The 21,839-nt window shown below is 36.3% G+C and overlaps 4 protein-coding genes across 7 annotated transcripts; 2 read left to right on the top strand and 2 right to left on the bottom strand.

The window, feature by feature from the left end:
- On the top strand, window positions 1-2,548 carry LOC120720530 (signal-regulatory protein beta-2-like). Its single transcript, XM_040010262.1, is given in 5 exon segments — window positions 1-307; window positions 584-907; window positions 992-1,300; window positions 1,303-1,835; window positions 1,938-2,548. Coding segments are annotated over 4 exon segments (729 nt in total). The 5' UTR covers window positions 1-264; the 3' UTR covers window positions 1,356-1,835; window positions 1,938-2,548.
- Window positions 2,549-2,582: 34 nt separating this feature from the next.
- Window positions 2,583-7,126, bottom strand: LOC120720518. The gene is made up of 6 exons (XM_040010247.1): window positions 6,957-7,126; window positions 6,469-6,813; window positions 6,034-6,372; window positions 4,536-4,646; window positions 3,389-3,462; window positions 2,583-2,897 (listed from the first exon to the last, which is right to left on the bottom strand). The coding sequence occupies exons 1-6, from the start codon at window positions 6,997-6,999 to the stop codon at window positions 2,832-2,834; spliced, it is 978 nt and encodes a 325-aa protein (XP_039866181.1). The 5' UTR covers window positions 7,000-7,126; the 3' UTR covers window positions 2,583-2,831.
- Window positions 7,127-16,170: 9,044 nt separating this feature from the next.
- Window positions 16,171-17,828, bottom strand: LOC120720537 (coiled-coil domain-containing protein 106-like). Its single transcript, XM_040010272.1, has 3 exons — window positions 17,514-17,828; window positions 16,973-17,131; window positions 16,171-16,469 (listed from the first exon to the last, which is right to left on the bottom strand). Exons 1-3 carry the CDS (start codon window positions 17,647-17,649, stop codon window positions 16,219-16,221), a joined length of 546 nt encoding a protein of 181 aa, XP_039866206.1. The 5' UTR covers window positions 17,650-17,828; the 3' UTR covers window positions 16,171-16,218.
- Window positions 17,821-19,556, top strand: LOC120720523. Of its 4 annotated transcripts, XM_040010253.1 has the most exons (5): window positions 17,821-17,907; window positions 18,074-18,250; window positions 18,440-18,547; window positions 18,656-18,863; window positions 19,027-19,556. In XM_040010253.1, the coding sequence occupies exons 2-5, from the start codon at window positions 18,075-18,077 to the stop codon at window positions 19,489-19,491; spliced, it is 957 nt and encodes a 318-aa protein (XP_039866187.1). In that variant the 5' UTR covers window positions 17,821-17,907; window position 18,074; the 3' UTR covers window positions 19,492-19,556. The 4 variants fall into 4 exon arrangements, 3 of the variants coding, with proteins under 3 accessions (XP_039866187.1, XP_039866186.1, XP_039866188.1); XM_040010252.1 differs by having other exon boundaries at window positions 17,821-18,250; XR_005692965.1 differs by lacking the exon at window positions 18,656-18,863 and having other exon boundaries at window positions 17,821-18,250.
- The last annotated feature ends 2,283 nt before the right edge of the window (window positions 19,557-21,839 follow it).

Genomic DNA, 21,839 nt, shown 5'->3' with positions numbered 1-21,839 from the left:
ATTACAACCCGGAGTAGAATTGCCATTTGCTTTTCCTGTGCTTAACATCTGACAGCATGAACTACTATCAGACAGACGTCTGAAACACTGCAGAAGAAGATGAAAAAGAGGCAAAAAATGTTAAGATCAGTGTGACAGGAAGTGTACTTTTAAGTCTGTTCTGTGTTAACCAATCAGATGCTTCAACCAATCAGATGCTCTAACAAACAAGCACATGTCACCTCTTAAACCTACTGAAATGCCTCAACAAGGACCAGTGTCAAGATGGTCATATTATGGATGGTATTGGTTTTTCTCCATGAAGGCTGTAAGGGCTTTTTTATTTCTTACTCTGATCACATGTTTGAAATATAATTATTTATGTTGATTTGTGTGTGTGTGTGTGTGTGTGTGTGTCTGTGTGTGTGTGTGTGTGTGTGTGTGTGTGTCTGTGTGTGTGTCTGTGTGTGTGTGTGTGTGTGTGTGTGTGTGTGTGTGTGTGTGTGTCTGTGTGTGTGTGTGTGTGTGTGTAATAACACACATTGGAATATGTTGGAATATTTTCCCCTCATGATTCTTCTTTCTATGTTTTGTTTTCACTCAGATTCTCTGGTTCCAGTGAAAACCGCTCATCTTGGTGAAGCAGCAGCTTTAACATGTGCTAGAACTACTAAAGAGATCAGCAGTAGAGTCCAGTGGTACAAGCAGAGTGTCGGAGATGCTCTTAAATTAGTTGTTACATTTTATGGAACTACACAACCTGTTTATACTCCAGAGTTTCCTGAATCAAGATTTGAGGCAAGAATTGATAAACATTTTGGCAACCTGACTATTGTGAAGACAGTCCAAGAAGATGAGGGCTACTATCACTGTGAGCAAGGCAGTTGTGTTAGTGGTGAATGGAGCGGGATGTATTTGTTAGTAAAAGGTATGCAACTGTTCTACTTTTACAAACATTTTAAAAATCTCTGAGCATGTTTTGAAGAATGACTTTGTGTTTTGTATTACACAGGAAACACTCAGAGGTCATCAAACTATATCGTTGTCCAAAAGCAGATGGAATCAAATCCAGTCTATTCAGGAGACACAGCGACTCTCGAGTGTTCAGTCTTCTCTGATTCTGAGAACAAGACGTGTCCAGGAGATCATAATGTTTTCTGGTTCAGAGCGGGATCTCATCCAAACATCATCTACACTGACGGGAAAAGACATAATGAATATGAGAACAGATCTAACCCTCAGAAAAGATGTGTTTATCGCTTCTCTAAGAGCGTCAGCTCCTCTGATGCTGGGACTTACTACTGCGCTGTGGCCGCATGTGGGAAATAATATCTGGAAATGGAACTATACTTAATATTCAAGGTACCTGTGCCTGATTTTGTCTCCCGTACTGGAAGTTATACTCAAAACATGTTTTTAAGAACTGATTTTTTTTGTTTGTTTTGTAGAGCAAACAACACAACCAGTATTTATTCAAATGACAATATTAATAGCCTGTTTGGCCGTTTCTGTTATTGGAAACGTTTTCTTCATCTGCAACCGAAGGATATGTAAAAAATGTAAAGGTAAGCGTTATCAGTGGTTCAACATTCATGCATTTTAAAAACATAAAACCAATTCAACTTTAAAATCATAAGGAAAAATTATTGAACCGACTGATGACAATTTTTATATGGATTATGCTCCAGAGTGGGTATCATATCTTTGTGAAACTTCAGTAACTGCAGTAAATTGAGAAGGCAATGTCTCATTAAGTGTATTTCACTATCACATATTTATCATGATAATATTTTTTTTTATGTCAAGGAATAGGAAATGCTGTATCGAAAGTACAAACTGACAGCTTACACCAACCAGTAAGTAATGAAAATGATGCTATAATTTAGTTTAAATATGTCCAAAGATTTTTGTATCTTCATCTAAACTACTTTTTTTATTTGCTTTTTGTTACTACGCAGACTGAAGCTGATGATGAAATAAACTATGCTGCACTGAATTTTTCTGCTAGAGAAACAAGAGCAAGAAGGGCAGAGTTTGCTGAGAACCGTGTGCTCTCTATGTTGAGTTGAATGCTAAAGGAAATGTTGAGCATGTCCTGAATTTTAAAATAAACCTCACATTGTGTTACAGATCCCATGCCTGCTGCTTTCTGTTTTGTTTTTTTATAAATTAATATAATTAATAATATGATCACGTGTTTAAGTGTATTATGTGTATTGTTAAACTTAAATATAAAAGTATAGGTTCAGGAAACATGAGCTTTGTTTTACTCTAAAGCAGGGGTCTCAAACTCGCGGCCCACGTGCCATTTGCGGCCCACGTCACACGTCACCTTGCGGCCCGCATATTAATGTAAAGAAATTATTATTTTTTTAATTATTATACGAAAAATGATTTAATATGACAGCAGAGTGTAACAGGCCCTTTAAGTGGCCACTTTAAAGTGGCCCTCCAATGAGATGACAGTGCAGGAAGTGGCCCGCGGCTCATTTGAGTTTGAGACCCCTCCTCTAAAGCATAATTTCTGTGAAGTTGAAATAAGGAATAAAAACAATAAACTGTGACTTGTCTTTGTCAAATACATGAATCATGAACACACGAGGTACATATAACATAGTTTTAATGACAGCAGATTATTTATTGGTATTTATCCATTTGAGTGGTTAATCAATATTGCATGCATATAATATTAACACAGTAAATATGTAATATATATATATATATATATACATATATATATATATATATATATATATATACATATATATATATTCTTCAAAGGGGAAAGATTTACTAGTAGTCTCTTATTCCAGAGTACATGCCGTGTCATCCGGTAGCTCCCTGTTATTCTTTCATCTTTTAGCTGTTCTTGAGGGAAAATCAAGTGCCGCATAGTTTACTCCCACTTCTTCACCCTCCTGTAAATTAGTAAGAGCAAACTGTAATTGAACAATCAATTTCAAGCCTGGTTACGATTTACATTATACGGTTAAAAACACACAGAACATAGTCACAATTAACTGCAAATACCTCACAAACTCTGCTTCCTATAAGAATAACCATATAAATTAATAACCATAACCAAAGTACTTTTTTAATTTAGTGTTAAATTTAAAAAAAATGGAAAATGAAAAAAAAAACAAAGAGTATAGTTGAAAATTGAACATTAACGAGTGTCTCTCTGTGTCAAAGTTCAATTCTTGTTGACTCATCAGTCCAATCCAACCCCCTCTCTTACAGCTTTTGTTGGGATGCCAGTGGTGATCGATTACTACACTGTAATTTTACACTTCAGCTTCAGATTCATTTGACAATTTGAATGTATTTCACATGATAAAAGTGTTTTTCTTAAAGAAAATTTTAAGCTTGCTGGTTCTGTGTTTGTCTGAACATCTAATATTTTATATACCACATTATTCAGCTGATCCACAGTCGATCTCTCCTGTTGACTGACTGGAGATTGATTGGAGGCTGTAACTTTTCCTGTTAATAAAAAGAAGACATTACCATTGGCAGAAGACCTAAAATGGAGATGTTAACAGTGTTAAAAATATATGCTATTTAATGTAAATGTTTCCCAGGTCAGAACCAAGAATCTAATCATCAAGACTAAATTAATACTGCATAGGGACTCAGTTAGCTGTCATGTTAGCTTCAGTTCTTTTTACTATAAATATTATGATGGATACATTCAGTTCATAGTTTGATCTACTCTAGCTGTCACCAGAAGATTCATACTCTGAACACCCTGTTCTTTTACATCAAGAAATAAAGTCTGTCTACCACAATGGCTGCATTAGTCTATGGAGTCACTATCATGGTCATAAAACGAAACGTGATACGACTTCTGCTTCGCTTTCTGTATCCGTGACTCATCCAGGAAGTGGGCTTCTGAGGTTTGGTGTTTGAAAATGCGCAAGACCGATTTGATAGATCTCTAGTGTTTATGTCTAATTCTGACTGAAATCTATCACATCATGCATTATTAGTGAGGATTTCCCCAATGTCACCTCAATTTTTTGTCATTGCTATAAAAGGCTCAGCAGAAGCTCTTCTGTTTATGTACTCTATGGGAAGTTGGGACATAGTTCATTTCTGACATTCATAATTCGTAAAAAACTATGGTGGTGAAAGTACAAACAACATGTTTGGGGTATACTGCCGAGAAAACTTGAACTAATATTACCTGATATGACATTTGAATTTCTACTAGTTCAGAAACTTTGCAGTTCATGAACTGGCAACTTTGTTCTCCTTCTTTTTTTTCCCTCAGAGGACCATCCACTAAATAAACCAAAACTGGAACCTTTCACGCAAAGTGCTGAAAGATGTAATTTTGTAGACATGGCCAATCACGAGCATGACAATAAACAGTAACTCAAAAAAACACTCATTATAATCAAGGGATCCGGAAGAGAATCTCTGAATTTTGAGCAGAACCTTGAAGCAGATGAGCAACAGCAGCAGAAGGCGACACCCGATGTTACTCGCGCTTGTGTGTGTGTGTGTGCGCGCGCACACACGTACATATGTGTATGCATGTGTCAGTAACCTACCTCTGCTGTGTTTCCAATCTGGTTTTTGTTTTCTGGTGAGAATCAGTGCAATATTCACAACCACAGAGCAGGTCAGCAGTATCACAAGCACAGTAACCAGCGGGAACCCCTCTGGAATGAGAAAACATCCCAGACATTTAACATCTCATTTACAAGTCTGTGTAACAGTGCACGTCTACATACAGATCAGTTCTATGTTAAGTACGTATAATGATTGTTTTCATATTTAGGACTTTAAGACTAGAAACAAAAAACATTCTGGACTCCAACCACTTCATTGACTCATTTTCCTACATGTGCGGTAATAAATTATCATAATAGTTCAGACATTCATTCATGATTTTTTATGTATACGTTCAACTTTTACTAAGCACTACTTCAGAACAATTATATTAAAAAGAACTTGGCCCACCCTGAAAATCATGACATGCCTGCAGACAAACTTTTTCTCCTCAACCTCAAGAGCACTTTTTCTTCCCTACATTACACAGTAACAGCTGTACAACAAAGCCAGATTAATGGGCTAGTGAACTATGTGTAGCTTAGTTCAATTTCCACTTTCACAAAGGTGACGCTCTTTGAATCTGGCAAAATGAAAGTTGTACCTCGTGTTGAATGCATTCATTTACTCACCCATTGCATTTACTCACCATTGGATTGTACAATATAAATAAAAAATAATACAGATAAATTACTATTTCATGGAAATTTGTCAATATACGGGAAATAAAAGAGAGTGGTGCAGAAAGAGTTCACAAATACAGTTGTAGCCTTTTTTAATATGAATAACTGTTTCCCTTAATTTTTTTGTACAGATATATTTATCTTACTCATCAGAGGGTTTGTCATGATCAAATCACAAGATTAATGATTTTCTGCAGCGAAAGATGATAATGAGACCAATCATCTCTCACTGCATTTTAGATTTTGTCACAAATGAGCCCAGCTATGTTGAACATGTGTCATAGTGCACCCCTCTGCTAAACATCAGCACGTTCATATTTGGGAGAATTTAAACACAGTTGAAAAAATAAAACAAAACTAATTTATTAACATGCTTGTAAACTTCATGTGACATATTCTTATTATACAATTTTCCTATTGGATTGTGGTGTATTTTAAGTGTTCATATGAACAACACTGTCACAACAAAAATCATCATGTGAAGTACACAAGACAACATGAGCAGCTGAAACAGAGGGGCCTTTACGAGAACACTGCAGGAAATGGGGATAAAACACATACACAGAAAAGTACAGAGAAAAAAGAAGCAAAGGTCACAGAGGCAGCTAAATGCCACCTGTGAATTTATCAACTCATGTGGGCTGCAAACTGAAAAAATACTTCATAGGGCAAAGAAACCAGTGAGGCTTAAGAACATTATAATGTTTATATAAGATCGATCAAACTTAAATTGCTCTCTTACATGCTCACAAAATCAGTGCAGCAACAACTAGTACAGATAAGCAAATATTAAAATAATACTTTAAAAACATACCTATCTCCACTTCAGTTCCTCTACCAAACAGGATCTGTCCACATGTCACCACGGCACAGTAGTACGTCCCAGCATCAGATGAGTTTGTTACAGTTTTGGACAGACTGTAGTCACATCTCCCGTCCTCTTTATTTCTGAGACTGCCGTGGTAAATGCTGCCTGGATGGGATTCTGATGCACCTTTAAACCAGTGCACTTTGTCTTCATCTGGACACTGATCTGCGTCATCTTTGTTCTCAGAGAGGAGCGAACACTGCAGAGTCATTGTATCACCCAAATGTACTGACTCCACGTCTGAAGTTTGTTTCACGGTGAAAGATTTCTGCAGCGTTTTTGTATCTGTGTGAATCATAAAAAGTCATGAAATAGCATTAACTGTAATTATTTGGGTTTAGAAGCAGATATGACAAAAACAGTCAAATTAAAATACGTTACCATCCACGACCAAAAGCGTGCTATTAAAAAATTTCATTATGTATGCCGTTCCTGCTTGGCATAAGTACGTTGCTTCATCTTCTTTGGTTGCATTTGTTATGGTAAGAGAATAAATATCACCCACTTTTGTGGCATTGAATCTTGAGTTGTTAAATGGTCCCTTTTGTGATATTTTGTCAAAACTTCCTTCAGCAATTGTTTCAATCATGTTTCCAAAATTCAGCTTATACCAGTAAGACAACCCAACATCATCCCTAGGGATTTTACATGTCAGAGTCACATTATCTCCAAGTTTAGTCACAGTTATAGAGCTCTGGAAAGGATCCTCATCCCCTTCGGTCAAAGCTAAAAACAAAACAAAAATTGGTTAGAACATGACAGGACAAAGCACTTAAAAAGGTATCATCTATATATAAACATTACTCAACCTTACAGATTTTTGTTTTATATTGTTTACAATGTCAGATGTTTCAGTGAAGTCAACTTACACAATGTACTTAGAAGAATCAAAGAAAGCAGTCTTCTGATCATTGTGGTACCTCAGCCTTCTCTCGCACAACTGATGTCTTCCCACTCAAAGGAAGATTTAGTCACAAGCTGATCAAGGTTTACCAAGTGGAAATCACTGTGATTGGCTGAAGCACAGAAAATGTACTTCCTGTAAAATTCAAACCATTTACAGTGAATCTACACAGGTTGTTGTCGCTGCTGATTCTGCAGGAATAACTTTGATTGGTCATTGCTTTTATTAATCTTGTATAACTGAAGAATAACAATAACAACTAATTTCTACACTTATAACCAGGCAGCATAGGTCAAAGTATGAATTAAAAGAATAAAGTTTTCAGTGTTCACAGACTGCACACTTATTTATGTGATGGCCAGTATAATCTAGTGGCGCACGACTCAAGTGCTGCAGTTTTGTTTTGACTGCACACAAACTGATTTGTGTCTTGTTTTTTCCAGTCAAAGTCATAATCAAGCTAGCAAGGAATCTGGAAGAAAAACATTCCAATATTTAGAAGAAAATCTTACAAACGTAGATGTATAGACAGTGTTGGGGAGTAACGGAATACATGTGCCGCCGTTACGTATTTAAAATACAAAATATGAGTAACTGTATTCCGTTACAGTTACCGTTTAAAAAGGTGGTATTCAGAATACAGTTACTTTGTTCAAATAAATGGATTACACTGCGGTACTTTCCTGTTTCATCTTGTCGCGGGTCAGGACTGTTTGGGTTTTGTTTGACAGCTACGTTCTGTTGTTCCAGGCGGCAGCGTTACGGTTGCCATGGTTACAGGGCGACGCTCTCTCTCTGCGTGTTTCCTGGGTGAGAGAGCGCCTTTTTGTTGTTGTTGTTGTTGTTGTGCTAAGCTAACAGGCAGAATGCTACAAGCATAGCTCTAAAGAATGTAGCATCATGGGCAGTGTAGTCCGTGTTGCAGGGAGAATGGACTGCCATACACGTTATGGGTCTGTGAGCGCGAGGAGGGAGAAAAAGGGGAGTGGAAAGGTACGAGTTGTCATCGAGGAAAAACGGGAGCTGGAAGCATGTAAATATAATAATAACCACTGCAGCCAAGAAGAGTGCCTGACGAGCCCAGTTGTAAGTAAGCTATTAAGACTCGACTGTACACCGTGTTTGTGTTTTCCTCCGAAACAATAAGTTCTGTTGGAGCAGCCTTTCAACGCCTCTCTCTGTCTCTCGCAAGCAGAGTTGACCCAGACAACAAAGTAAAGCTAGTTTTCAGCCCGACACGGAACCCGACATATTAGCCAGAGCCCCTTTACTACGGTTCGGACCTTCAGTAAAAGTAATAAATCACAGCAATAGTACATTCACGTAGTTGTAAAAAGCATGATAATATATTAAGTAATCCAAAGTATTCAGAATACGTTACTGTCATTGAGTAACGTAACGGAATACGTTACAGAATACATTTTGGGGCATGTAATCTGTAATCTGTAATGGAATACATTTTAAAAGTAACCTTCCCAACACTGTAGATAGATCAAAGTACATTTTAATACAACAGGGATCAGCTCTTAGCCCTTTCTTGTTTTTAATGGTGATTGACTGGTGGACAGATAAAACCAGGCAGGAGTCTCCATAGACTGTGATATTTAAACATTATTTACCGTGAAGGTAGGGAGGCAGTGGAAGACAGCCTGGAGAGTAAAGGTACTGGAGAGAAAAAAATGAAAGTCAAAAGAAGCAAAACAGAATTTCTCGGGATTGTACTTGTATCAGGATTTTACTGATTTACAAGTTACAGAATAATACTTTATGCATCTACATCCCAACATTTTGGTAAAAGGTTTCAAATAATTATTTTAAATGCAATACACAGATCAATGCATGTTTGATCTGTTGGGTTTTTCTGGTTATCTTCAGTTATTAAAGAATGTGTGAGTTTAAAAAAAACAATCATACTTTTACAGTGTGGTAAAATTTCAAATGTGATCAGAAAACTTTCAACATTGCTAAAAGCATGAAAATATTCTGATCACTGTTAAAAGTCTTGCTCATGATTCTAAAAACAAAACAGCAGCAACAACAAAAACCTGTATTCTGATTCTATTTCTGGTCAAAGTGAAAGTGTGAAAGTAAAACTATACAGCAAATTATATCAATACTGTGAACAGTTATTTCAGAGGCTGATACCCTTAAACATCAGTGACCAAAAATGTTTTTTGTTAATCTGATATGATATAATAAGAAACTACTTACAGTTGAAAAAGCCACAGCACATTGAGCAATTCTCTGAGAGGTGAGAAATGATTGTGGGGGGGGGGAGTTTAAATGAGGTCACCACACAAGTACTTGACTGCAGCAACTGCATGGTGCAACTCATATTTTCCATAATACAAGCAAAGCAATCCCCATTTCACATAGCTACAATGTATGTACTTAAAATTTGGTGTTGTGACTTTAAAACGATAATCTGAAGAACGTCACAGAAAACAAATAGATAATAAGTAAAAGTATTTTCAAACAAAGTTAATAATAATATGTTCATTGGTCATTGCCCAAAAAAGCAGAAAAAAGCAGAGTCTTCTTTTTCTGTATGTAAATAGTCTGCAAACTAACAAACCCTCTGTAACCTGTAAATCTGTGGTTCTTTGAATTCACTATACAAGCAGCTATCCACTCATCTGGATAGCTGCTTTCTGAGGCATCCAAAATACCACACATAGTTGAACAAAACATTAAAGTAGCTCTTTATTAGGCAGTTTCTTCCCCCACTGAAGAATAAATTTGGTTTTAGTCTTTTTTTTAATTGAATTTATTTTACATGCATACTTGAAACGGCTGAAACAGAAGGATATCAGTACTCCTTTTATACAATAATGCAATAAGAGGGCTTTTTAATGGTTACTTTTGTTTCTTTTGGGATCAAAAATGTATGTAAGCACTTTCTCAACTTATCTCTGTAGATCTACTGGATGCTTCCTGCAACTATGTGTCTCATTCACATGGTCCAGCCTAGTTTAGTGTGTCCCCCATATGTGTGAATTATTAATCTTTCTATCAACTGGACAGGAAAAATTTTATGTTCTAGCAAACCCAGATTTTATTTCCCTCCATGCTGCCTTAGTCTATTGGCAAACCATGAAATAGTAATTTATCTGTATATTTACATGGACATAAATTGTCCTTTTGTTTCGCTCAAGTTAGAATGACTTTTACTTAGCTTAAGTCTCAAGAACACACATGACTTCTCATATATCACAAGTTATGATCTTTCTATAACACTAGCAAGTTATAGGGTTAGGTTATTCTTGCATAAACCCACCCAAACACTCGCCAAAAAAATAAGTATAAAAGTAGTATAAAAAGGCATTGCATGGTGTCTCCATAGTTAAGTTTAACTGCTGTTTCTGAATGAATTACATCTCTACCACCCCTCCAACCTATGGGATTTTTCTCTTTTAAAAACTGGAAACACATGTCTCACTGGATTCAAATTTGTTTACAATAACTGTCTTGAGACTGTTGTCAGTGCAGATGCACTAATTTAGCTGCCTTGTGCAACCAAAGTTTACTGGACTCCCACTAACAAATATGTAGTGAACTGAAACCTACTGAACAGGAGTCTTTGTTGTGGTGAGGGGTTCTGTTATGACATACTTTCAGTATTTTCAAGGCTTCTGTTTTAACTTAGTTGCAATTATGTGCACTGTAAAGAATGAATTGAAATTGGTTTTTAAATATATTGGTTATTTTCTGCCATCACATTATTTGTTTTACACACATATCTCTGAAGGGTAAATGGTAAAATCCAATTGGTGGTTAAAAGACAGAAAGATATCCTTAAAACAATGGCTGTATTTCTAAAGCTTATATTTTACAGTGTATGTATAATGACTGAGTTTTGTTCTTTTGGTCAAAAACAAATAAATAAACAAACAAACAAACAAATAAGAATTGCTTCTACAAGCGTTTATAAAAGAACAGCTTGCTTTGAACAGCTCAGTGAACTCCAGCGTGGTATCCTGATAGGCAATGTTCCCTCTAAGCTGCGCACGTGCGCAATTGCGCACTGCTGCCACGGTGTCTGCGCAGAAAAAAACTGCGTTGCGCACAAAAAATATCTAACCTGAATTGAAATTAAAGTAAATATGTTAATAATTCTGTTTTGCAGTGTTAGTCAATAAGTGACTGGCTGATTAGAACGATGCCACCTTATCCCATAGTCCAGCCAATCACGCGATTCACATTCGTATATACGCAGCTAATCAACGTTGTTGACAGGCTACGACAGCGTCCTTATATGCGACACCGGTGTTTTAGCAAAGCGGCTGATGAGGAGTGAAGCCACGTTAATGACAACGTGTACAACCATTGGAGATGTGAGCAGGACAGACGGAACAACTGACGGAGAAAGTGTGGACTTTATACCAGTTTTTAAATTGTGTTGATCGGCCACGTAAAACCAGAGTTATGATAAAAATATCTGCAATGTTTGTTTGTCTTCCTGAATACTGTCGTTGTTTATATTTACTGCAGGAAGAAACGGTGAAAACGGAAAACACTCGAAAGCCTGTGAACAAAAACCCCGCCCTTTCCTATTGGTCGAAAAATGTACCATGTCGACCAATCGAAACATGGCATTTGTTGTTTAGGGAGGGGGAAGTTTTAGGAGTGACGGGTGTTTTGAGATGTGAGAGATTTGCGACGTTTAGCACAAATCTTGTGTAGTTAGTGTGTAGTTAGTGTGTAGTGTAGTCAATAGTTTTGTTGTGTGTGTCAGAACAATGAGGCGCCTGCTGAGTGTTACAGCAGTGATACATCTCCTGTTGTCAGGCCTGCAGGTATCAGGCTGTTGTTCTCCTTCATCTCATAGTGGACAGAAATTATTTTTTGGAGCGGCACAAATAATTTGTGTGGCATCAGATTTGGTGCTGAACAGCTGATTGTTCTGTAAATAGTTTGAAATGTTTGTTAAAAAAACGCCTTGGCTGCATTTTTAGGTAAACAGCTGCAAAAAACTTTGTTGTTTGCAAAACTCAGTTACTTTTTTGAAGAAGTAACTATATAATTAATTACCCAACACTGGTCATTTATATCCTGTATTTTGCAGACAGAGTTACAGACTCTCTCCCAGACCACAGACTCATAATATAAGTCAGAGCTTCATTTAAAAAAAAGAAAAGAAAGAAAGTTGTTTTCAAAAGTTATTTTTACTTCCAATAGTGTTAACATGCTACACAAGTCAGGAACTAGATTTTTTTTTTCATTGTAAGTGGGCTAATTAAAAGTAGTCTAACATAAATGCTGTGATTTGATTATTTTAATAAACATGTAACTTGGGTGGATTCGATGCTGGCGTGACCACAGTGCACACGTCTGCTGTCGCTCACAGTGGTCCAAGGGATGCTCAGGAGGTTTGTGCGTTCGCTCAGACACACGAAACATTAGAGGGAACTTGGGTGATAGGACGTCACATTTGTTACTAAATGGTTCACAGTCAACTGTGAGTGGTATTATAACAAAGCGGAAGCAAATAGGAATGACAGCAACTCCACCATGAAGTGGTACGCCATGTAAGGGGGAGTTATGGTATGGCATTATTTTTCAGGAAGTGAGCCCGGCCCTTTAGTTCCAGTGGAAGAAATTCTTAATACTTCAGCATAAAAAGACATTTTGGGCAATTTCATGCTGCCAACTTTGTGAGAACAGTTTGGGGATGGCCCCTTTCCTGTTGCTATATGACAGAGCAAGGTCCATAAAGACAGACGAGTGAGTTTGGTGTGAAAGACGTTGACTGGCCTGCAAAGAGTCCTGACTTCAACGTCATGGAGTAACTTTAGGATACAGGGCAGAGTCTAACGTAACATATGGAAGAATGGTCAAAAATTCCCATAAACACATTCCTAAACCTTGTGAAAACCCTTCCTGGAAGACCTGAAGCTGTGACAGCTCTGAACACATCAGAATTCATTTGGCTGCTTCTGCCCTGTGTCTCATCATCAATCCTGGGAGCCATGCATGCTCAAGCCATGTTTTATAAATGATGTGCTATGCTTTGGAGCATTCTTCTGGATCAGCCCTATCCATACTTTTTCCTTACCAACATTCTGGTAGCTGATTGTGGTTTCAACTGTCCAAAGAATGTTTTTACAGAAGTAACTATCTTGAGACTATTGTCAGTGCAGATGCACTAAATTAGCTGTCTTGTGCAAAGTTTACTGAACTCCCACTCACAAATAACTATGTAGTGAACTGAAACCTACTGAACAAGAGTCTTTGTTGTGGTGCATATTTGTATTAGTACACTTTCAGTATTTTCAAGACTTCTGTTTTAACTTAGATGCTTTTTTTAACACTAAAAATATAATTAAAAAATTAAAACAGGAAAAAAGAGATTAGTGGTCATTTTCTCCCATTAAATTAACTTTTTGTTTTGTTTGTTTTGTTTTTTGTACCTAAATTTCAGGAAATGGTAAGACTTTAAATTGTGTGGTAAAGTGTGGTTAAATATTTTTGTTTGTATTTTTGTTTGGGGGGTTTTCACCATATATATATAAAATATTTCAAATTCTTTTCTCTTTTGCAAGTGTGTTAATCTTTTTGTAGTCTGTAATTTGTAATCTGATCATTCAAAAGCTGCACCACATAGTGACTAAATACAAAATCAACAGATCAACACAATTACCATATGATACAATAGTTCTTCCTTGGTGCAAAAAGCAGATCAGGTGCTTTGATGATTAAAGGTCACTGTACGTTTGCTGGTTGGTGAGCCTTGCCACTTCAGAGCAGATTGTAATCCTCTTATCTCATGAACTGTGATATGACACTTTCCCTGTGTGCTATGCAAACAGAGCTGGGCTAAACACTTTATTTGTTGTTTTATGTATTGTTATGTAAACCAAAACAAAATATACGACAAAATTATTCCCCCTGACTCTTTTACATTATCAAAGCAACATAATGTAAAATAAGATAAATATTAGGATTCCCTAATCCTAATATTAATATATTAGGATAATACTGCACAATTAGTGAGATAACTCTATTACATTTCAGAAATCCTGTTTTTCATGGATGCCTGGATGTTAAACTTAATTGTAGAGCAGCCACACTGATCATGAAATAATTTAGACAGTTTTTAAACTCTCACTGATGCCGCAGTGTGTCTTTGACTTTGCGACCTGAAGCGGAGTTTGGACCCGGACCCAGCTAATGACTTATGGCAATAGCGCCAGGCGGCCCATGATGTAATTAGTATGCTACAAAAACCCCACAACAAAGGAGGATGTGAAGTCAGTGATATACCTGCTGCTTGGTCTGTGGCTTTTTCTCAAGCTTGCAGTTGTTTGTAGCCTTTCTCCTCGTTGCCAAGTTTAAAATAAATAGCGGCTGATTGTCACAACTCATTGAGTGACACTGGGTGATCTGCCAGTCAGTTGCATGAAGTCTGTGGATGTTACATTATCGAATTGCTTGAAACCCCAGTGGAGTAGATACTAAAAAAGTACCTGTTATAGCTACAATTGCCTTATGGACTGGGCAATACTAATGCTAATGCCGCTGCACTTTAACTGATGTTAAAACTAGCTATTTGCTGATTAGGAAAGCATGTTAGGTTAAAGACTATTACAGTTCAAAAACAAAGGTACCACTTTACAATAAGGCTCCCCTTATAGATGCTAATAAATAGTTTATAGCTATATTATTAATTAATCTGTAAATGCTTTATAAACCATTAATAATGGTTTATTATGCATTAGTTAAGGGTGAGAAAGAGGAAAAAAACTGACCGGTTTCTTGCCAAATAGTGAGCCAAATGCGTTCACCTATATATTTCATCTAGAGTTGCTATATTAGACATTTCAGACTAAGTTACTATCCTGTAAGCAAAATCAGCATTTGTAAACATATTTTTTATCATATAAAATTGTACTTCAGAAATGCATTATAAATATCCACAACTAACAATCGGAGCTTTGTTGTAAAGTGTAAAGCATGAAACCATTTATTAATGAATAATAAATATTTATAAATACCAGATGGGAGCCTTATTGTAAAGTGTAAAGCATAAAACCATTTATTAATGAATAATAAATATTTATAAATGCCAAATGGGAGCCTTATTGTAAAGTGTAAAGCATAAAACCATTTATTAATGAATAATAAATATTTATAAATGCCAAATGGGAGCCTTATTGTAAAGTGTAAAGCATGACACCATTTATTTATGACTACTAAACATTTATAAATGACAAAAGAGAGCCTTGTTGTAAAGTTTAAAACATGTCAACATTTATTTATGATCAACAAACAAAGTATTACTGGGCATTACTATAAAAAGTATAAAGCACCAACAGTTATTTAGCATTGCTAAACTTATATACAAGCCTTTTAAAGATAGCTAAAACTATATTAAGGAAACAAATCCCATCCCTAAATTCACCACTGGCATAAAACAAAGGAAAATTATAATAATTATTATATAATAAATTATTATACCTTAACTGAAACTGCACAGCTGTATTATTTACTCTACACACATTTATACAAATCAAAACATTAAAAAAAAAACACTAAAATAAACTAACAGGTAAATCTCTTAGTTGTGTGTAAACTCAACACATATGTGAACAGATCTTTGAAAAATGATTGGTTTTGCAGATCTTTCCTTCAGTTCAATATGCTCAAAAAACAAAACCACTTAGAACAAATTAGGGTTTCAGACAGATTTCCCTCTTCGAATTGGAAGCAAAGTACCAGCGGCCTTCATACTTTCTATTTTGTTTTTTACTTCATCACTGCCTTGAATTGCAGCCTCACATCGCTTAGCAAAAGCTAGTACCGTCTCTCCACTAGGCCTGTTGGACAGTAGCTCCTGGTACACATTGGGGACCGCAATAGCAAGCTCCCCAACTGATGAAGTGGACACAACAGTGTTCCTGTCGAGCCCATGCTTCTGAAAAGCTTTGGTCATGGTCTTCGTCTTTGGAAATGTCTTGAGGAGAGATTTGTATCGCTGCACAATGTCATTTGGCGTTTGAACTGAAAATGAAAACAAAGCAAATAATTAGAAAAGCAAATGCTCAAAGCATACTAATCATATATATATATATATATATATATATACACACACACACACACACACAGACAGACAGACAGACAGACAGACAGATAGATAGATAGATAGATAGATATGTATATATGATGTAGCGAACACAGAGTAGTTTTTAGAACAAATTAAAATCATAATACTATCTTTTATGTCACATTTATAGTATCCTCTTCTGTAAAATCTTCTCTTCCAAAATCTTTTGCTCACCACGCTGCCGGAGCATCTTCTGCTCCTTCTTGGGTTTCTTGGCTCTTGAATGCTTTTTCTTGTATTTGTGCTTTTGCTTCTTTGGGGATGAAGATGAGGATGACCACACAGACGATACAGATGAAGATGCGAAAGATGAATCTGAGTTTTCAGAAGCCTTCGAGGAAAATGGATCATTGAATGGTTCGTCTTTAGGTTGCTCTGCAGGATGCAAACAACAAAATGGCTGGTTTTAGAAACAAGTCCCCTGTTTTTCAATTACACAATTGATGATTTAGTAAGCTTATGTGCTTAAAGAGAATGAGGATTTTGTTATAGAAAATCATCATGTGAATAAGGTGTACATATATACACATATATATATATATACACATATATATACATATACACATACACATATATATATATATATATATAAACCTATATTAATTCTGATTGTAAGGCTGTTACATTACTAGTTCAAGTTGGAGTTATGATCTTATGAACTATGAAATTGAATCAATCAAGTTAGACCTGGCTGAACTGAATTTGGAACCAGATCTCTTTAGGAATGAACTAGCACAACACTTAAAGTTAACTGACTAAAATCTTTTAATCAACACAATGACAATAAGGGAACTTCACTGGGATTGATAAATTATCTAATGTTTATTTGAAGACTGTAAAATAAAAACAATGTTCATGGAACAAGTCTAGTTTCATACTTGTAAGGGATGATAGCTGACTTCGGAGAAAATCTCTCTCTCCTTCCAGTTCTTCAATTCTCTTCTTTTGCCACTCCAGTTTCTCCTTAAGAAAAGTCAGTTTCTCTCGCTCCTTGTTAAGAAGGGCAGTTGCAGTAGGGGCAGGATTAGAAGAAGAATCTAAAGAACAAACAATTATTAAATTACAATACTAAAATAATTTATAATCTAAACTTGGGAAACTCAAATAAAATATTGATTAAAAACGGTTACAACTTGAATTTATAAAAAGCCACTTTGTAAAAATTATGTTATATACACATGTGGTGGTTCAGGCATTTCTAAAACAAGGCAAATAATTCTTATGTGTACTGCCTTACCAGGGTGTTTAATATAAATTTAATGATGCACATAAACAAAACTAAAAATATACAACTAAGTGATATCAATCGTTTGGAATAACCAATAGTAATAGAGCTATTCACATGTTATGTGATGTTAGTTAGCCACTGTAGCTAGCAGCCAAATGGCTCGGTAGCTAGCTAGCTAGCATTATACTCACCTTCATGTCTAACTGCTGACGTCGTTGGCTTAGTGCAATCTAGATCATCCAGTCTCTGCTTTTTGTATCTCTTCGAACGTGTGCTAACTGTGTAAGTCGCAGACGCACACAAATTTTTATCTTCTGCTCCATCCATGGCGCAGCAACTTGAACGAGCACCTTCAGTGTGTCTGTTCGTGCCCCTTTGGCTTGACCTTCCAGAGCGCTCCACTGCCTGTCGCGCTCTGAGAGGAGGGGCTTTCCTTAATAAAGTTAACTGTGATTGGATGGTTGTATAAGCTCCTCTGCGTTTAAATTAAATTTGTTTTCCCTCCCTTTGGCGGCAGAACATATTTTTTAGCATGAATCCAGCGGGTTAGATCTACATAACAAAGTCGGAGATACACTATAACAGGTGAGACAATCCTCTTTTTTGCGTGGGACTATTTTTGATTATAGGGCTTGTTTTATATAGCATGTGAAGTTCTTTAACTCTGAACCGATTTGCACTAGACTCCCATAGAGTATTTTACGGTGTTTCGAGGTGATAATAAAATAAATTACTCATTTTTTTCCACCAGAATGTCTTTGGGAATGAGATTGCGCGCCAGAATAGAAGGAAAACAAACTAAATATAAGGCACTAAGGCTCATTAAATGGCTGCAGAAGAAACACCTGCTAAAAAAGAAGCTTAGATGTCCTGTTTGTCACCATAAGATGAAAATGATTTCCGTGGTGAAGAAAGACCAATATATGTGGTATGTATAATGCATGATAATGTAGTGCATGTAGTAAATATAACAAAATATTTCGGTTATCAATGCGAGAGGGAGCATTAACCTCTTTTCATTATTATTTTCTTCATACTTAATTTTGTGATTATCTTTTCAATTAATGCTCTTGTTTAAGGGTCCATTTCTTTACTTAACTCATTGGTATGTTCTCAGGTGCTGCAAAAGAGCAAGTCATAGGAAAGTTTCCAGAACAATTAGAACTGGCTCCCTCTTTGAGAAATCAAAAACATCTCTTTTCAGTTGGATGAAGTTCATTTACAGGTATATGTAGATGTAGCAATGCACCTTTCATAATTGAACACCAATACGAGACTTGTGAAATAAAATTAGGGCCTCAGTAAGTAATAATTGCCTCAATTTCTATCACAGATTTTCACAAGGGCTCAGGCTCAGACAAATAGATATGATGGATGATGAAGTGGCTGGCAGCTCCAGAACACTAAGTAGCATGGCAAGACACATTCGACATGTTTGTATACGTGCAATTAAAAGACACAGAATAAACAATGGACACCGTCTTGGTGGTGACAGAGAATTTGTGGTTATAGATGAAAGCTGTCTCCGTCATCAGCGAAAGGTTGGTAAACTCTCAGACAGGTTTGTTAGAATCAATGCAGATCTGAATGTGTCCTCTAAACATGGAAACCTTTACCATAAGTAAAAAAAATTAGTAGAAGCAACCATCTTTTTGAATGTTTCTTTGTAGATATTCTGTTTAATTTTATTCTTTTTGTTTTCAGTATGCACGTGGACGCTTTGGAAATGCATGGAAAAGGAAGAAATGGGTATTTGGAATGATGGGAATTAAAGACAAAAGGCGAAGGCTCGTGTTAAAACTTGTTGAAAAACGATCAAGGCGCCACCTTGTTCCTCTGATCAGACAGCATGTTAAGTTGGGTAGTGCCATTATCAGTGATGAGTGGAGAGCCTACAAGAATGTTTTGACAAACATGGGGTACAGACATTACACTGTAAATCACAGCAGGTGGTTTGTAGATCCTCAATCTGGCAGTCATACACAGCATATCGAAAGGGCTTGGATGACCATCAAAGGACATGTCCGTAGACTAAGAGGAAATCGCACTGAGAAGTTGCTGGAGGAACACCTGATGGTTCTTGAGTGGTCATCTTGGCTTGGTTCGCGACACCCTGATGGACCACTGGGACGCTTATTTAAGGACATACAAAAAATATTTCCAGTTTGAACCAGTCTGGCATGAACTTTTTTTGGAGTGGGTGACTGTTTGGTGTTTTAAAAAACACATTTAATGTTACATGTGATACTCTTACAATACATTTTTGACAGTAGTTAAATGTTATTTCAAGCACTGATTGTAATTTAGGTCTAAGTGTTATAAATGGTGACATTATACATTTAAGACTCACTTTTGGCAATTAAATGTTTATTAGTGATTAATAAATGGTGTTATGCTTTACACTTTACAATAAGGCTCCCATTTGGCATTTATAAATGTTTATTAATGATTAATAAATGGTTTTATGCTTTACACTTTACAATAAGGCTCCCATTTGGCATTTATAAATGTTTATTTGTCATTAATAAATGGTTTTATGCTTTACACTTTACAATAAGGCTCCCATCTGGCATTTATAAATGTTTATTTGTCATTAATAAATGGTTTTATGCTTTACACTTTACAATAAGGCTCCCATCTGGCATTTATAAATGTTTATTTGTCATTAATAAATGGTTTTATGCTTTACACTTTACAATAAGGCTCCCATCTGGCATTTATAAATGTTTATTTGTCATTAATAAATGGTTTTATGCTTTACACTTTACAATAAGGCTCCCATTTGGCATTTATAAATATTTATTAGTCATTAATAAATGGTTTATGCTTTACACTTTACAATAAGGCTCCCATTTGGCATTATAAATATTTATTAGTCATTAATAAATGGTTTTATGCTTTACACTTTACAATAAGGCTCCCATTTGGCATTTATAAATATTTATTAGTCATTAATAAATGGTTTTATGCTTTACACTTTACAATAAGGCTCCCATGTGGCATTTATAAATATTTATTATTCATTAATAAATGGTTTTATGCTTTACACTTTACAACAAAGCTCTGATTGATAGTTGTGGATATTTATAATGCATTTATGAAGTACAATTTTATATGATAAAAAATATGTTTACAAATGCTGATTGTGCTTACAGGATAGTAACTTAGTCTGAAATGTCTAATATAGCAACTCTAGATGAAATATATAGGTGAACACATTTGGCTCACTATTTGGCAAGAAACCGGTCAGTTTTTTTTCCTTTTTCTCACCCTTAACTAATGCATAATAAACCATTAATAATGGTTTATAAAGCATTTACAGATTAATTAATAATATAGCTATAAACTATTTATTAGCATCTATAAGGGGAGCCTTATTGTAAAGTGGTACCAAAACAAATCAACACTACACTCTGCCAGATAACTAAATTATCTTTACTGTCTCTATGTCTGTCTCATTTCCCTCCCTGGGCATCAGACAGTTTTGGTTTTAATGGTTTTTTGTGTGTGTGTGTGTGTGTGGGTCCTGCAGTATCACGGTCTGAAAGCTTAGTTGTGCCAAACACATTTTCTTTCCTAAGAGGAGCACCTTGGACTCTCTGTAGGATCAACTTTATATCTTTGATTTTATTATTCATATTATTATCTGTGTGGCTATTATGATGACGCAGACAGGGAGTGAACAGCATGAGAACAAAGCAGAGGACAAGAAAAGAAAGGGGGTGCGATGAAACAGGGAGGTATGCTGGGTCTCCAACTGATGCAACTGTAACAGCTGTAACAAACACAAACGATACACAGCACCTGAAAGACAAGACAAAGGAAGGGACACAAATGAACATGCAATTGCTCTTTGTGTGTGTGTGTGTGTGTGTGTATGTGCGTGTGTGTGTGCACGTGTGTGCGTGTGTGTGTGTCCGTCCATGTGAAAGAGATGTTAGCACAGGCAGTGGGGGGGCAAGCCACACACACACAAACACACAAACTACGCCACCCTCTGAAGTACTGACGGAGAGTCAGCCGTGTCCCCGGGATGTAGTTAAAATCCCTCCAAATCAACAGCCAACCCCAGCCATACTTGCCAACCTTGACACCTCAGAATTAGGGGGACATTCAAATATACAAATACAAAAAAACTTCAATTTCACAGTGTTTAATTATTTAAAATTATTTATTTAAAGTAAGTAAATTGTCACCGTTATTACTGTCCCCCAGCCGGGGCTGTCGGAATTCAGACGCTGCATCCACCTGAGGACCTCTGAAAGCCAGGTAGGCCGGAAGTGAGTGATTGTACATCACGAGCTCTCTCGGTGGAGGGAAACCCTGCCGCCTGCTCCTTGCTATCTAAATATAACAGGACACTGGCGTAAATTCTCGACCATCTCACACTTCTGTTTAATCGGTTTTCTGTTTGACGTTTATTCAGCTGTGTGAAAACCCTCCCGAGGGATTAATGAAGTTTTATTTAATCTAATCTAATCTAATAACTTTGATCTCAGCCAAAACGATTTACTCAG

The sequence above is a fragment of the Simochromis diagramma genome, unplaced genomic scaffold (genome assembly GCF_900408965.1).
Source record: "Simochromis diagramma unplaced genomic scaffold, fSimDia1.1 OVJJ01000585.1, whole genome shotgun sequence".
Classification (NCBI taxonomy): Eukaryota; Metazoa; Chordata; class Actinopteri; order Cichliformes; family Cichlidae; genus Simochromis; species Simochromis diagramma.
Note: the sequence above shows the minus strand (reverse complement) of the source record. Positions and strands in the feature narration are given on the sequence as shown.

Excerpts from the sequence above, each read along its gene's own strand:
- LOC120720518 (XM_040010247.1), bottom strand. The coding sequence starts at position 6,999 with ATGATCAGAAGACTGCTTTCTTTGATTCTTCTAAGTACATTGT. Across the intron at positions 6,814-6,956 it reads GATTCTTCTAAGTACATTGT|CTTTGACCGAAGGGGATGAG; the intron begins GTAAGTTGACTT and ends TTTTGTTTTTAG. Across the intron at positions 4,647-6,033 it reads AGGAACTGAAGTGGAGATAG|AGGGGTTCCCGCTGGTTACT; the intron begins GTATGTTTTTAA and ends TTCTCATTCCAG.
- LOC120720523 (XM_040010253.1), top strand. The coding sequence starts at position 18,075 with ATGTCTTTGGGAATGAGATTGCGCGCCAGAATAGAAGGAAAACAAACT. Across the intron at positions 18,251-18,439 it reads AAGAAAGACCAATATATGTG|GTGCTGCAAAAGAGCAAGTC; the intron begins GTATGTATAATG and ends GTATGTTCTCAG. Across the intron at positions 18,548-18,655 it reads TGGATGAAGTTCATTTACAG|ATTTTCACAAGGGCTCAGGC; the intron begins GTATATGTAGAT and ends TTTCTATCACAG.
- LOC120720537 (XM_040010272.1), bottom strand. The coding sequence starts at position 17,649 with ATGGATGGAGCAGAAGATAAAAATTTGTGTGCGTCTGCGACTTACACA. Across the intron at positions 17,132-17,513 it reads GTCAGCAGTTAGACATGAAG|ATTCTTCTTCTAATCCTGCC; the intron begins GTGAGTATAATG and ends TTTGTTCTTTAG. Across the intron at positions 16,470-16,972 it reads TCAGCTATCATCCCTTACAA|AGCAACCTAAAGACGAACCA; the intron begins GTATGAAACTAG and ends TGCATCCTGCAG.